Raw genomic sequence first — 17,620 nt, 5'->3', positions numbered from 1 at the left:
AGAACTCAATGAAATCGAGACCAGAAGAACTGTGGAATAGATTAACAAAACCAGGAGTTGGTTCTTTGAAAGAATTAATAAGATAGATAAACCATTACCCACCCTTATTAAAAAGAAGGGAGAAAAGACTCAAATTAATAAAATTATGAATGCGAAAGGAGAGATCACCACCAATACAAAGGAAATACAAGCGATCTTAAAAACTTACTATGAGCAGCTATACACTAACAAATTAGGCAACCTAGAAGAAATGGACGCATTGCTGGAAAACCACAAACTACCAAAACTGGAACAGGAAGAAATAGAAAACCTGAACAGGCCAAAAACCAGGGAGGAAATTGAAGCAGTCATCAAAAACCTCCCAAGACACAAAAGTCCAGGGCCAGATGGCTTCCCAGGGGAATTCTATCAAACTTTTAAAGAAGAAACCATACTTATTCTACTAAAGCTGTTTGGAAAGATAGAAAGAGATGGAGTACTTCCAAATTCGTTCTATGAGGCCAGCATCACCTTAATTCCAAAACTAGACAAAGACCCCACCAAAAAGGAGAATTACAGACCAATATCCCTGATGAACATGGATGCAAAAATTCTCAACAAGATACTAGCCAATAGGATCCAACAATACAGTAAGAAAATTATTCACCATGACCAAGTAGGATTTATCCCCGGACACAAGACTGGTTCAACACTCGTAAAACAATCAATGTGATTCATCATATCGGCAAGAGAAAAACCAAGAACCATATGATTCTCTCATTAGATGCAGAGAAAGCATTTGACAAAATACAGCATCCATTCCTGATCAAAACTCTTCAGAGTGTAGGGATAGAGGGAACTTTCCTCGACATCTTAAAAGCCATCTACGAAAAGCCCACAGCAAATATCATTCTCAATGGGGAAGCACTGGGAGCCTTTCCCCTAAGACCAGGAACAAGACAGGGATGTCCACTCTCACCACTGCTATTCAACATAGTACTAGAAGTCCTATCCTCAGCAATCAGACAACAAAAAGACATTGAAGGCATTCAAATTGGCAAAGAAGAAGTCAAACTCTCCCTCTTCGCCGATGACATGATACTCTACATAGAAAACCCAAAAGCCTCCACCCCAAGATTGCTAGAACTCATACAGCAATTTGGTAGCGTGGCAGGATACAAAATCAATGCCCAGAAATCAATGGCATTCCTATACACTAACAATGAGACTGAAGAAAGAGAAATTAAGGAGTCAATCCCATTTACAATTGCACCCAAAAGCATAAGATACCTAGGAATAAACCTAACCAAAGAGGTAAAGGATCTATACCCTAAAAACTATAGAACACTTCTGAAAGAAATTGAGGAAGACACAAAGAGATGGAAAAATATTCCATGCTCATGGATTGGCAGAATTAATATTGTGAAAATGTCAATGTTACCCAGGGCAATTTACACGTTCAATGCAATCCCTATCAAAATACCATGGACTTTCTTCAGAGACTTAGAACAAATTATTTTAAGATTTGTGTGGAATCAGAAAAGACCCCGAATAGCCAGGGGAATTTTAAAAAAGAAAACCATAGCTGGGGGCATCACAATGCCAGATTTCAGGTTGTACTACAAAGCTGTGGTCATCAAGACAGTGTGGTACTGGCACAAAAACAGACACATAGACCAATGGAACAGAATAGAGAACCCAGAAATGGACCCTGAACTTTATGGTCAACTAATATTCGACAAAGGAGGAAAGACGATCCACTGGAAGAAAGACAGTCTCTTCAATAAATGGTGCTGGGAAAATTGGACATCCCCATGCAGAAGAATGAAACTAGACCACTCTCTTACACCATACACAAAGATAAACTCAAAATGGATGAAAGATTTAAATGTGAGACAAGACTCCATCAAAATCCTAGAGGAGAACACAGGCAACACCCTTTTTGAACTTGGCCACAGTAACTTCTTGCAAGATACATCCACGAAAGCAAAAGAAGCAAAAGCAAAAATGAACTATTGGGACTTCATCAAGATAAGAAGCTTTTGCACAGCAAAGGATACAGTCAACAAAACTCAAAGACAACCTACAGAATGGGAGAAGATATTTGCAAATAACATATCAGATAAAGGGCTAGTTTCCAAAATCTATAAAGAACTTCTTAAACTCAACACCAAAGAAACAAACAATCCAATCATGAAATGGGCAAAAGACATGAAGAGAAATCTCACAGAGGAAGACATAGACATGGCCAACATGCACATGAGAAAATGCTCCGCATCACTTGCCATCAGGGAAATACAAATCAAAACCACAATGAGATACCACCTCACACCAGTGAGAATGGGGAAAATTAACAAGGCAGGAAACAACAAATGTTGGAGAGGATGCAGAGAAAAGGGAACCCTCTTACACTGTTGGTGGGAATGTGAACTGGTGCAGCCACTCTGGAAAACTGTGTGGAGGTTCCTCAAAGAATTAAAAATAGACCTGCCCTACGACCCAGCAATTGCACTGTTAGGGATTTACCCCAAAGATTCAGATGCAATGAAACGCCGGGACACCTGCACCCCGATGTTTCTAGCAGCCATGTCCACAATAGCCAAACTGTGGAAGGAGCCTCGGTGCCCATCGAAAGATGAATGGATAAAGAAGATGTGGTTTATGTATACAATGGAATATTACTCAGCCATTAGAAACGACAAATACCCACCATTTGCTTCAACGTGGATGAACTGGAGGGTATTATGCTGAGTGAAGTAAGTCAATCGGAGAAGGACAAACATTATATGTTCTCATTCATTTGGGGAATATGAATAATAGTGAAGGGGAATATAAGGGAAGGGAGAAGAAATGTGTGGGAGATATCAGAAAGGGACACAGAACATAAAGACTTCTAACTCTGGGAAATGAACTAGGGGTAGTGGAAGGGGAGGAGGGCGGGGGGTGGGGGTGAATGGGTGACGGGCACAGAGGGGGACACTTGACGGATGAGCACTGGGTGTTATTCTGTATGTTGGTAAATTGAACACCAATAAAAATTAATTTATAAAAAAATAAATAAATAAAACTTAATATCTTCTATATATTTTGCCTAGGATCTTCTGCAAGATATACTCAGCTTCTAATAGCTCTTAAAAATGCAGTAATTTCTCTCTTTATAAGCTGCTGATATTTTTAATAAGAAAAAGTTTTTAGAAAGTCTTTTTGCAGGTATACCTGCCTTTTAATAATCAAGAGTGGCTTCAAAAAATCTCAGCTAACAATACAGTAGTGTGTGATTTTTCTGTCAGCATTACAAATATTCTTCACATTCAGAATCATCTGTTCAGTGTAGAAAAGCTTTATAGCAATCTGTGTAGAAAATATTAAAGATGTAGTTCACACAAGAAGTTATTAAATACTAGGCCCATTTCTTATAATGACAATAGTCTATTTCCTAATACAAAGGTACCCATATTTCCATTTTAAAAAAATAAAACTCTAGTATAGTAAATGGAAAAAGCTGAAAAATTCAACTCAGGAGTCAAATTTATTTCTCTTCATTTTTTAGGAATAAGGGCAATATTGCACTGCAAGAGTCAAAAGAGCAAGGTACCATGGTGGCGAAAGGTAGGACAGGAAGATGAAAGAAAATGAAAGAGAACACCAGTTCTTGCCAGGTAATTTATATATCATTTAATCTTTATAAGATCCTTTCAAAGTATTCAGAGTAAGTTTATTATCCTTATAGCTCAGAAAAAGAAACCAAGGCTTACAGATTTTAACTTTCCCAAATTCACCCAGCTAATCAACACCAGAGCCAGGATTCAAGCAAGGTCTCTCTTCTGCCAAAAAAGAATGGTTTTTTTCTCCACATTGTCCTGACTCCTAAAGAAAGCAAGAGATATACCTTAGCCAATTTCATCTCAAATAAAATTGACCCTTATAAAGTCCAGATGTCAATAAAGTAAGATGTGGTATCCTCAGAAGTACAAATAGTAAAGTTCAAAAAAAAAAAAAAAAACCAGTACCAAAAAAGAAATTTCTAAATTCCAATAGAAAATTATGAGCAATAGTGGTAATAAAGCCAAACTGCCTTTCCAAGTTTCTATAATTAATTTAATATTGAAAGATCATCATTCTTTTCTCTATCCTCTCTTACCTTGGATTTGGACCTATTTCCCAGAGAAGAAAACATATATTTTCTTAAGGAACTATATGATTTTAAAATTGCCATATCAGGAATCTTTGATGTACTTAATTATATAACAACTCTGGGCTGACACTACTTTCTCTATTGGGAATTACTCAGTGAACCATGTTTGCACTAGTTGGTGATCTTAGTCTATGTCCTCATAAATGCTTGATTATAATTGCATCTCTGGGGACAGTCTCAGTGGAAAGAAGATAATTTAATAGAGATAAGAAAGCATAAAGAAGTCAGGAAATGTATAGCTACAGACTATGAATCAAGAATTGAGTAATATATCGTTGACCTGACATCTAAAAGGAAATATACCACAATAGGGATGAAAAATTCTGTAATTTATAAAAAAAATCATTGTAAGGAAGAAAAGAATAAGGCAACATAAGAAGACACTGTGATAGCTTGAAGTCTGGTATTGTCATGCTACCAGCTTTGGTTGTCTTTTTCAATATTCCTCTGGCTATGCAGGGTCTATACAAATTTTAGGATTATTTGTTTCAGCTCTGTGAAAAAGATCTATGGTATTTTGAGAGGAATTGCATTGAATGTGTAGATTACTCTAGGTAGCATAGACATTTTCACAATATTTATTCATCCAATCCATGAGCATAGGATATTTTTCCATTTCCTTGTGTCTTCCTCAATTTCTTTCTGCCTTCGACATGGGTTATGATCCCAGCGTCTGGGATTGGGCCCTGCACTGGGCTCTCTGCTCAGTGAAGAGTCTGCTTCCCCCTCTCCCTGCTGCTCTGCCTTCTTGTACACACACACACACTCTCTCTCTGTCAAATAAATACATAAAATCTTTTTTAAAGATTTTAAAATGTAGCAGGGAATTATATAAGAGTGTTGGGGGAGCTCAAATTAAGCAGAAGATTGTGTAAAATAGTAAGATACAATTGGAGGAGAGAAGAAGCTGGCCTTTTCCCATTACATTCCAAACAAGAGCAAGAAATTTAAAAAGTGGCCCGCTTCTTTTGAAAGAAGAGTGTGTGTCCAGAAGAAGAAATCCATACCTATAAAGTTGATTCTCTCCTCCTAAAAATCATCTATAATACATTATTATATAGTAGGATGTTACGAATATATGTATGTAAGAGAGAAGAGAGATAGCTGGCTACAGAATTCTTCTTAGGGAAAAAAATTATCTATGCTGAGGAAAATACTTTAAGGAGTACTTTAAGGTAGAAACTGATATATGAGGGCACAAATTAGCAGAAACACTCATTCAAATGAATAGGAATTTAAGGGTGTGAGGGAGAACTAAGGAGAGTAGGTAGGGAAAAAGGAGGTAGAAGAGTAATGAGATTGCTAATGAAGTTGCTAAAGAATTTTGAAGATTTCTAATATACAGATTGGAGCCACTTGGAAGACAGTGTTATACTACAGGACCCCCTCCCTTTTACCTTCCTAAATTTCTATAAGGTTTGCCATATATACAAATATGCCTGGCCTGGGAGTTTTGGACTGTGTGTGTGTGTGTGTGTGTGTGTGTGTGTGTGTTCACGTGTGTATGTCAAAATCAAGGGGGAAAAGGTCAATTTCCAATTATAGATTAACATACTATAAAGTAAGGATAGAAAGACCATTCATAAACTAAAGTAATCCAGTGAAAGCAAATTCTTGGAAGCAGAGATGGCTCTGAGAATATGAACCCCAGAGAATTTGCAGAAATCTTGGGGAGAACATTATAGTTGATAGGACATAGAATTAGGGTTCAAGCCAATTATAGCTGAATTTTAAGGGCAAGAAGATCCCAGGAGACTAATGATTTACAGCCATAAGTATGCAGATTGTGAGTGATTAAAAAATGAATGTCAAAAAAAGACATAGAAAGAAAATGAATGAAAGCAAGCAAGCAATAGTCACTTGGAACTCCTACAGGGTTATTAAAAGTAAGTCATGCCAAGCTAACCTCATACCCTTTATAACTGGTGTTACTAGACAGATAAATCCACAATGCCACAGATAATACATCTTGATTTCAGCAAGGCCCTTCTTTAAGAAAGTGCTTAATAATAAAATAAAGAACATGGTTTATACAGTAGCCTAATAAAGCAAGTTTGAAGCTCAATGACTTGACTCAAAATGTGTTAATGTTTGATGTTATCTGCAAGGAAAGTACATTATTGTTTTCCATGTCATTAAACAGTTTTTCATGAATAACTTGTTTTTGAAAAATCTGAAAATGATACCAGGTTAGGAGGTAAAGACAAAATCAAAATCAAAAAGATCTGAATGGACTATAACAAAAACCAGAATTAACAGGATAAAATTTAATGAATATAAGTTTAACAGCTAACTTTACATATAAAAAAAAATAAAACTACTATCAGAGGAAGATCTGAATTGAGTAGTTTTGAGTTAGAGACTTGGAGGTTTTAACTGCTCACAAAATCAGTATGAACAAACAGCATGACAAGGCTATCACAATAAGGTAAGATAATGTTAGACATTAAATCAAACAGCTAATTGAGTATATTATGGAATGTACACATCAGAGATTTTGTTTATATTTCATGATGTTTTGATTTCAATATTTTATGGGAATTACCTATAATCTAGAATATGAATAGAAAAGGATTTACCTAGACAAGTTTAGGGACTTCTCTTTCTTATATTGGCAAATTAATAATTTAGTCCAATCCTCTTGCTTAAGAAAACTACGATTGATGAAATGTAAAATATTTTGTCTTAAAAACATCTAAGAGCTAACAAAACAGAAAGGAATTTCTTGATATGAGTTCCAGAAAAGGTAATGTTTAGGACACAAAAATAGCCATTCACATGAAAAGACAAGACACTATTAGCAAAAAAACAGTGAGTCCAGACACTTAAGTTTCCAAATTTTAACTAAAATAAATGTGTTTACCATGTTTTAAGTGCCTCGATATCAAAATTGAAAATTTCAGCAGGAAACTGAAAATCATACAAGGTATGGAAATTCAAAAGTATTCAGAATTGTCTAAAACTGTCATATTAGGAATATTCCAGGGTCAAGAAATTTTTAGCCTAGGTAAGAGAAGACATAAGTCCTAAGGATAAACATCAGTTACTTGAAAAATGTCTGTTCTTATTACTTTGGTTCTATGTTGCTCAAGAAAGCAAAACGAGAAGCAGTAAATGGAAACAGCAGAAAGACATCTTTAAGCTCTGTTTAAGCTAAAGAAAAATATCTCTAACAATTAGAACTGTCCAAAGTCAGGTTCATCATCTCTTAGAACTGAGACTGTTATTACTGTTAGACAGTTATGTATTGCACATTGTACTGTAGGAAAGACTCTAATCTACATCAATAAGATAGACTATAAGGGCACTCACGTTTCTCCTCTATAATTTTTAATTCAAATGGAAATTTAATATAACCATAAATACTATTATAAATATGCTTTGGACTGCCTGGGTGGCTTAGTTGGTTAAACATCTGACTCTTGATCTCAACTCAGGTGTTGATCTCAGGTTCAGGCCCTGCACTGGGCTCCACACTGGATGTTAAACCTACTTTTAAAAAAAAGAAAGAAAGGAAAAAGGAATATTCTAAATCACTAATTCCCAAAGTATGGTCTGAGAAAGCTCCAGGATTAACATATTATAAAAGAGTCCTGGGATCCCTGGGTGGCTCGGCGGTTTAGCGCCTGCCTTTGGCCCAGGGCCTGATCCTGGAGTCCTGGGATCGAGTCCCACATTGGGCTCCCAGCATGGAGCCTGCTTCTCCCTCTGCCTGTGTCTCTGCCTCTCTCTCTCTCTATGTCTATGATGAATAAATAAAATCTTTAAAAAAAAAAGAGTCCTAAGGTTAAAAAATTGGGGAAACTCTGAATTAAGCAAAATTAAATGCATTTCGTTACATCAATATTTCTCACCAACTTTAATGTGCTTATGTGCATCAAAAATATTCAGAGAATTTCTATATGCAGCACTAACCATTAAAAAATCCTTTTTTTCATGTTGTACATTTATAATACAAGCTCTGCAGAATACTCTGGGGTGGGGGGAATGTTGACCCAAATAATCCTAATCTTGATAATATAAATAAAAATTCATTTTGTCCATTTTTGTCAAAAGAATTGAGTTAATGATACAATTTAAATATAAATTTTTCATGAGAATGAAATAATGAAACACTATCACAATTTACCACAAAAGGTTTTCCCTTTTTCTTGATAAGGAATCATTGCTGTACTACACACACTGATAAGTGTCATAAATGATGTAGCCTAAGCTGAGTTGCCAATAAATGTGGGAGAGACTAGTTAGAGTTAAGAACACTCCTTTCACCCCTCCTCCTGACATACTTAAATTATTTAACAACCTGTTATAGGCTCTTAAATTGTCTAAACATTTCTGAAAGGTATTTATAGTTAAGGCTATCCTAACCCTTGGAATACTATGTTCCAAAAAGGGGTTTTTTCCCCTACTGCCTTGAGCGAATTTCTTAAATAAATATGCCCTAGTCTATCTTCAAAATAAAAATCATTATCATAAGGCTGTTGCTGAAGACTGAATTACAGGAGATAATCTAGCATAGTGCTTACCACATTATAAAAAGTTAATAAATACTAATCATAAAAAATAGTACTCTGTTTTGCTTTGATCTTCAATTATGTCCTGCACAGATCAATGGAACAGAATTTTAAAAAACAGAAATGGGGATCCCTGGGTGGCGCAGCGGTTTGGCGCCTGCCTTTGGCCCAGGGCGCGATCCTGGAGACCCGGGATCGAATCCCACATTGGGCTTCCGGTGCATGGAGCCTGCTTCTCCCTCTGCCTGTGTCTCTGCCTCTCTGTCTCTCTGTGACTATCATAAATAAATAAAAATTAAAAAAAAAACCAGAAATGGACCAACAACTATATGGTCAACTAATCTTTGACAAAGCAGGAAAGAATATTCATTGGAAAAAACTCTCTTCAACAAATGGTATCGGGAAAACTGGACAACTGCAGAATAATGAAACCGGATCACTTTCTTACACCATACACACACACACACACAAAAAAAAAAAAAAAAAAAAAAAAACTCAAAATGGATGAAAGACCTAAATGTAGACAGGAAACCATCAAAATCCTAGAAGAGAACACAGGCAGTGTTCGGCCACTGCAACTTCTTACGAGACTCATCTCCAGAGGCAAGGGTACAAAATCAAAAATGAACCATTGGGACTTCACCAAGAGAAAAACCTTCTGTGTAATGAAAGAAACAATCAACAAACTAAAAGACAACCTACAGAATAAGAGAAGATATTTGCAAATGACATATCTGATAAAGGGTTAGTATCCAAAATCTATAAAGAGCTTATCAAACTGAACACTCAAAAAACAAATAATCCAATGAAAAAATGGGCAGACAACATAAATATTTTTCCAAAAAAGACCAACAGATGGCCAACAGACATATGAAAAGATGTTCAATGTCACTCATCATCAGGGAAATACAAATCAAAACTGCAATAAGCTATCCCCTCCCACCTGTCAAAATGGCTAAAATCAGCAACTCAAGAAACAGCAGGTTTGGCAAGGATGCAGAAAAAGGGAACCCTCCTGCACTGTTAGTGAGAATGCAAACTGGTGCAGCCACTCTGGAAACAGTATGGAGCTTCCTCAAAAAGTTAAAAATAGAACCACCCTATGATCCAGCAATCCTACTACTAGGTATTTACCCAAAGAATACAATACTAATTCAAAGGGATATATGCACCTCAACATTTATAGCAGCATTATCAATAATAGCCAAATTATGGAAAAAGCCCAAAATGTCCATCAACTAATAAATGGATATAGATTTGGTCTGTAAATACAATGGAATATTAGTCAGCCAAAGAAAAGAATAAAATCTTGCCATTTGCAACAACATGGATAAAACTAGAGGGTATGATGCTAAATGAAATAAGTCAGTCAGAGAAAGACAAATACCATATGATTTCACTCATATGTGGAATTTAAGAAATAAAACAAATCAACAAAGGGGGAAAAAAGAGAGAGATGTAAACCAAGAAACAGAGTCTTAACTGAAGAGAGCAAACTGATGGTTAGCAGAGGGATGGTGGGTATGGAGATGGGAATTAAGGAGTGCATTTGTTTAAAAAAAAAAAAAAAAGGAATGCACTTGTGATGAACACCAGGTACTGTATGTAAGTGTTGAATGACTAAATTGTATGCCTGAAACTAATGTTACACTATATGTAAACTGGGATTTAAATTAAAACTTTAAAACATTTTTATATTTTTAAATTTTAAAAAATAAAACAAATGAATAAACAAAAGACTAACTTCTGGCTTTGTTCTTTTGAAGTATATAAGAGTTGCACAATCCAATCAAGTCAGCTTCTGCTGGGTGACATTAAGAAATGAGGGCGAGTCTGGGATGGCACTTTAGGATTGATTCCAGTTTCAGAAAATGGAATTAGAAGTGAGAACACCACCAAGGTAAACTAGCCATCTTTTACTTACAGCTGACACGTGCTGCAAGAGACACATGACATCTATCATATCTGCGAGGATAAGGAGTCTGGTAACTGCAGCCAACAAGGCACGGGCAGCTTGAACCACAGCTTCCCTTTTGGGAAGATAACAGGGATCATCTGCAAATCTCTCAGCTGATACTTTCAGAGCTTCACCTGAAAAACACAATCCAAAATAATATACTTTAAGTTTCAGCTATACCTGTTAAGCATTTATAAACCTAATTCCAAATACATTCTATGACTAAACATAATATTAAAATAGTGTCAGTTACACTAGAACATTGTCTCTTAATAAACAATAGAGTTTAAAATCAACATTTGTTTTTGATAAATGCTCTGGAGTTTGGGAAGCATTTTCCTGCAAGAGAACTATGCTCAAATGACTAGCAACATCTAGCAAAATTGCTGTCAAGTTCTGCATTTGCTGAATCTCATTTACTGTGAAAGGTTTCATTACTAAGACTTCAATTGGAAACAATCTTGTTTATAAAAGTAATAAATCTTCATTGAGTTACTTTCCAAGTCAGTGTTAGAAAGAACTAGCCTTTGATACAGGAACTCTCTGATAAAAGTTTAACATAGGCAGATTTATTCTAAACTTAGTTATAAAAATCATATTTCATAGTACATAATTGTTAGAGAAATACACCTACAATTTTCAAGATTTTTTCATTGAAAATACATTTCATGACAAAAGAAATGTGTACTCATTCATTTTATAAAAGTTCACAATTCAAGGGCACCTGTGAGGTTCAATGGTTAAGGATCTGCCTTCAGCTCAGGTCATGGTCCCAGGGTCATGGTACCAAGCCCCATGTCGGGCTCCCTGCTCAGCAAAGAGTCTGCTTCGCTCTCTCCCTCTGCCCCTCCCCTCCACCTGTGCTCTCTCTCTCACACTCTCTCAATAAATAAAAATAAAAAAGTTCACAGTTCAGAAGGGTATAAAATGAAAAAGTTCTTCTTTATCCCTCTCCAGTAACATAATTGTTAAAGAATTATCATATCCACTACTTTTTAAGTTTTTCAATTTAAACTTATTATGAAAACAATATGTGCTCATTACTTTTAAATAATTCTCCATACTGAAGAGTATAAAGTGAAAAAAATTCTTTATGAAGTCTCCATATGAGTCACCCAAAAATATTCACTGAATTCTTGTATATCCACCCAGAAATTTTTCCATGAATGTATGTTTTATGTGTGCATATGTATATATATATTTATATGTATAAATTTGTATATAAAGATTTATGTATATATTTAAATCTATTTTTATGAATATGTTCACATATTCATATATGTTAATATATAAAGAAAGATTTTCTGTCATAGGAAAACAGAGACATTTTATATGTTATAAATGGAACATACAAAAGATACAGGTATAGATCCTTTTCACAAATATTATCATACTATAAAAACTTTCTATAATTTGCCTTTTAATTTATCAATTTATTTTCTTTTCACATTGGGATGGATATAAGTGACCAGGAAACATTAAAAGATGCATAGTAATAACAGTACAGGTTCTGAAGCTGTTCTGCTTCAGTATCTGCCCTACTACCTCAAACAAGTCACTTAACTTCTTTACACCTTATATTTCCTCTAAATAGATCTAATAATAACAGTACCTATTATTTTTATGAAAATTAAATAAGAACAGAGCTTTGAGCTTAGTAAAGACTTGATAGGCAGTTTTCTTTACTTGAGTAAAGTTACATTTTATTGATATACTATAACTTATTTTACCAGGCCTCTATTAAATACATACATCATTTCCAACTTTTTCCTACTTCAAACAGTACACAAAGAATGACACATATCTTGCATGCATGAACAAATTAGCTGGAGGATAAATTCTTAAAAGTAGAACTGCTAAGTCAAGAAGCAAGTGAATTTTGTTTTCATATATATATTGTCAAAAACTTCTCCAAAACACAGCCATCTCACCAACAATAAAGGGCTTGTCTTATTTACTCCATTAATATTTTAGTTTTTATTTATTCATGAGCTTCAGCATAATAAAAATGAAATGAATTATTTTTATTAAATATAACAAAGAATATTGTTAATAATGGACAAAATCTGTGAAGAGGATCTGAGATTGTCTCAACATGTTAGTATATCACCTTTAGTTCTCTTAGCAATATGAAGTTAGGAATTTGAACTATTAAGTCAGACACTTTTAAGGTCAAATTCTCGTTAGCCTCTTCTAGCTCTGAGACCTTGAGTGCTTGAATACTTTCAGCATCCTCATCTAAAGGAAAAGGATAGAAATATTACTTATCTCACAGTGTTTCTGAGATGATTAAATGAGATATAATTCCTAATATGCATTTAACACAGTATCTGGACTTGGGAAGCACTCAACAAATAGCTCTTATTTTCTCAGGAAATTTTTAGTAGAGTTGGTAAATTTTTAAGACCAGGAAATGGTGATTTTTATGTATTTCTGTGCAACTCAGAATTTCTGCAAGGAGACTGAAAAACTAAAGCGACCTCAGAAATGTAGAGAGCAGATGAATTCCCACAAAAAGATTATCTTTTCTTGTCATGATTCTAAATTGTAAAGTTATGACAGCCTTTAGACAATACTATCTTTGGCTTCATATACTAAAACCAAATATACATTAAAAAGAATTATGTGTTCTTGACTAAAAATGTTGGGATGTTGAACAACTGGCTGAAGAGTCATACTCAGGAAAAGATCATTTAAACATTAAAGAACTATTACAACATTTGTCTCCATTAAGGTAATATGAAGAGAAAACCAAGTAACACTGTTGGGAGAAAAACAGTTACTCCTGAGATACATTAACAAAGATACTGTAAGTAAACTTCCTATTACTGGACTCATTATCCTCCCTTCTGTACAAAACTCTCTACCTTTTTCAGCTTCAGCTCAAACTTCTGGTCCCAACATAAATATCACTTTTCTCAATGAAACCTCAGATCCCCCATTACTAAGGGAGGTCTCACAGTAAGATTGTAGGCTTCCTATGATAGCTAAAAATCTTGGTTTACTATAATGGCTTGTAACAAAGTCTGTCTTTAATTCTATTTTTTGAAGTTTTTCTTTAAATTCTAATGCTTAACATATAGTGTACTATTGTAGTGTACTATTGATTTCAAAAGTAGAATTTAGTGATTTATCACTTACATATTACACCCAGTACTCACCACGACATATGCTCTCCTTAACATCCATCACCCATTTAGCCCCTCCTTTGCTTACCTCCTCTCCAGAAACCCTCAATTTGTTCTCTATAGTTAATAGCCTCTTATGTTTTGTCTCCCATTCTTTTTTCTTCCTCTCTCCCATGTTTATCTATGTCTTAAATTCCACATATGAGTGAAATTATGTAGTATTTTTCTTTTTCTGAATGACTCATTTCACTTACCATAATCTAACTCTATCCACATCATTGAAAATAGCAAGATTTCATTCTTTTTGATGGCTGAATAATATTCCAGTGTGTGTGTGTGTGTGTGTGTGTGTGTGTGTGTGTGTGTATACCACCTCTCCTTTATCCTTCAATCAGTCGATGGATATTTGGGCTCTTTCCATAATTTGGTTGTTGTTGATAATCCTGCTACAAACAATAGGTGCATGTGCCCCTTTGAATCAGTATTTTTATATCCTTTGGGTAAATACCTAGTAGTACAATTGCTGGATCATATGGTAGTTCTATTTTTAACTTTCTGAGGAAACTCCATACTGTTTTCCAGAGTGGTTACTTTTTCCAGAAGGTAGGCATAGCGTTTCACAAGTAGGTTTATGCCTACCTTCAATTCTTTTTAATTTTAATGTACTGTTGGATTTGATTTGTTAGTATTTTATTAAGAATTTTTGCTTTTGTGTTTATCAGGGTTATTGGTCTGTAATATTCCCTTTTAGTGGGGTCTTTATCTAGTTTTTGAATCAAGGTAATGCTGGCCTTGTGGAATGAGTTTGGAAGTTTTCCTTCCATTTCTATTTTGTGGAACAGTTTGAGAGGAATACGTATTAACTCTGCTTTGTATGTTTGGTAGAATGTCCCTGGGAAGCCATCTGGATCTGGACTTTGGTTTTTTGGGAGATTTCTGATTACTGATGCAATGTCTTTACTGGTTATGAGTCTATTGAAATTTTCTGTTTCTTCCTGTTTCAGTATTGATAGTTTATATATATGTTTCCAGGAATTTATCAATCTCTTCCAGATTGCCCAATTTGTTAGCATATAGTTGCTCATAATATTCTTGTATAATTGTTTGTATTTCTGTGGTGTTGGTTATGATCTCTCCTCTTTTATTCATGATTGTATTTATTTGGGTTTGGTGCTTTTCTTGCTTCTTGAGATAGGTCTGTATTGCTATGTACTTCCCTCTTAAGACTCTAAAACAAAACACTAATGAGAGTGGCTCTCATTAGTCAGAATGGCTAAAATCAACAATACAAGAAATAACAGGGATGCCTGGGTAGCTCAGCAGTTGAGAGGCTCCCTTCAGTCCAGGGTACAATCCTGGAGTCCCGAGATCAAGCCCCACATTGGTCTCTCTGCATGGAGCCTGCTTCTCTTTCTTTGTCTCTCATGAATAAATAAAATCTTAAAAAAATTAAAAAGAACAGATATTGGTGAGGATGTGGGAAAAGTAGAATCCTCTTACATTGTTGTGGGAACGCAAACTGATGCAACCAATTTGAAAAACAGTATGAGGATTCCCCAAAAAATTAAAAATAGAACTACCCTATTATCCAACAATTGCACTACTAGTTATATACTCAAAGGATACAAAAATGCTAATTTGAAGGAATACAAGCACCCCAATGTTTATAGCAGCATTAACAACAATAGCTAAATTATGCAAAGAACCCAAACATCCATGGACTGATGAATGGATAACAAAGTGGTGGAGAGGAGGAGTTAAGATGCAGAAAGGTAAGGAGACCTAAGGGTTGCCTCATTCTTTGAACACAGCTAGGTTAATATCAAATCATTTTGAACAACTAGGAAGTCAATCTGAGGATTAAGAAAATAATCTGCACAATTGGAGGAAGAGAAAGTAGCAGATGCAAGGTTCAGAGACATGAATTGGAAAAGAGAAAAGCTGCGGTCCCACAGAGAGGAGGGATCCTTTTGTGCGGAGAGAAGTCAAGGAGAGAGGAAGAGAGCAGCAGCAAGCAGCATATAGGGTTTGTGCAAGATGCCAAGGTGTGGTGATCCCTTGGGTCACACTGGAAGACAATGTTTCCCTTCCTGGAGTACATTTGAAAGAGGGTATATTGCCTCTCATAGGACAAAGCTGCTCCAAGTCTGCTCAGTAGTACAGCCGTTCAACATCAGGAGACAGAGGTATGCACAAAAGGCAGATAACCTGGTTGCAGCTTTTCACTGTGCTGCATCATAGACTCAACACACCTGGGCGGTTATGTGACTGCTTTTCTGGGACAGAACAGCACCAGGCACAGCACTGCGAGGCTCTTCTCCTCAGAAGGAGAGCTGGTCCATGCTTTGCCAAGTTCTCTAAGTTTTGGAGTTTTGAATCTCAGCCACTAGCCAGAGATAAAATAAAGGAGAACTGTGGTACCAGGAGTACCCATGTCCTGGGCACAGACAGGTTGAGGGCAGAGATCTGATGAAAGCCTGGGACACAGGAAGGAAGGTAGTTCACTTTTCATATGGCCTCCTGAACAGTGGCAGCCATGAATTTCCCTCCCCAGGACAAGATGGTGCCATCTTCCACGGTGTTCCCTCCACCCACCCACATAGTCAAATTTGAGAGAGAATTACAGTGCCTCCAGTGGAAGCTGGAGTAGCTTACATCAACCCCTGCACCCCTGTGCCCAGCAGGGGCATCTTTACTAGGGCAAGTCTGACTGTGAGCCAGTGCAGGAGGGGCATCTCCCTCAGAAGACCAACAGAGGCTTTCTGCATAAACTGCTCCAAAGCATCAGCTTCTGTTGTGGAAATAGAAGAGGCTTTCTTCTTCCCCCACCCCTTTTCTTTTTTCTTTTTTTTTTTTTTTTTTTTGAGTCAGGCTTATAGTTTTTTGTTCATTGTTTCCTTTTCTCATTTTTTGGATCAGGCTTCTTTTTCTTTTCTTTTTTCCTTCTTTCTTTTCTTTGGAATCAAGCTTATAGTATTTTTTTAAGCTTATAGTATTTTGTTTGCTTGCTTTTCTGTTCCTTTTCTCTTTTCTTATATCAGATTTTTTTAAAAAAATGGGCTTATCTTAAATAAATAAAAACACACAGAGTTAAAGGTCCAAACACTCCCCACTGTAAGCAAAGAGAAACTCTGCAGAGACTGACCTGTGGGAAAGAGCAGCTAAAACACAACAGCAGAATGTAAACAGCACACAACAGAAACACTGAAACACTTCCTAATGTGCAAAGCCCTCAGGAGCAGGAAACATAACAAGCTTTTATAACACACAAAAGACAGAAACCTAGACATAATGACAAGATGGAGAAATTCTCCTCAAAAGAAAAATCAAGAAGAAATCACAGCCAGGGATTTGCTCAAAATAGATACAAGTAATATATCTGAACAAGAAATTAGAACAAAAGTCATAAGAATATTGGTTGTGCTCAAAAGAAGCATAGGAGACACCAGAGAAACCCTGGCTACAGAGATATGAGACTTAAAAAAGAGTCAGGCTAAAATAAAGTGTGCTACAACTGAGATGCAAAAATAACTGGATATAATCACAATGAGGATGGAAGAAGCACAGGAATAAATAGGTGATACAGAAGATAAAATTAGAGAAAATAATGAAGGGGAAAAGAAGAGGGAAAGAAAACTATTAGATCACAAATACAGACTTAGGGAACTCAGTGATTCCACAAAGCACAATAATATCCATATGATAGGAGCCCCAGAAGAAGAGCAGGAAAAAGGGACAGAAGGTATATTTGAACAAATTATAATTGAGAACTTCCCTAATCTGGGGAAAGAAACAGGCATTCAAGTCCAAGAGGCAAAAGAACTCCTCTCAAAATCAACAAAAACAG

The 17,620-nt window shown here is 35.8% G+C and overlaps 1 protein-coding gene across 3 annotated transcripts in view; it reads right to left on the bottom strand.

Moving 5' to 3' along the window:
- Positions 1-17,620, bottom strand: part of CTNNA3 (catenin alpha 3) — a 1,663,516-nt gene that overhangs the window by 1,527,246 nt on the left and 118,650 nt on the right. For all 3 annotated transcript variants that reach the window (XM_055308926.1, XM_055308927.1, XM_055308929.1), the window contains exon 4: positions 10,613-10,779. In XM_055308926.1, the coding sequence (XP_055164901.1) occupies positions 10,613-10,779 (167 nt within the window). The remainder of the gene's footprint in view (positions 1-10,612; positions 10,780-17,620) is intronic.

This window comes from Nyctereutes procyonoides, unplaced genomic scaffold, assembly GCF_905146905.1.
Source record: "Nyctereutes procyonoides isolate TBG_1078 unplaced genomic scaffold, NYPRO_anot_genome, whole genome shotgun sequence".
NCBI lineage: Eukaryota > Metazoa > Chordata > Mammalia > Carnivora > Canidae > Nyctereutes > Nyctereutes procyonoides.
This window is presented reverse-complemented; position numbering and strand designations above follow the sequence as displayed.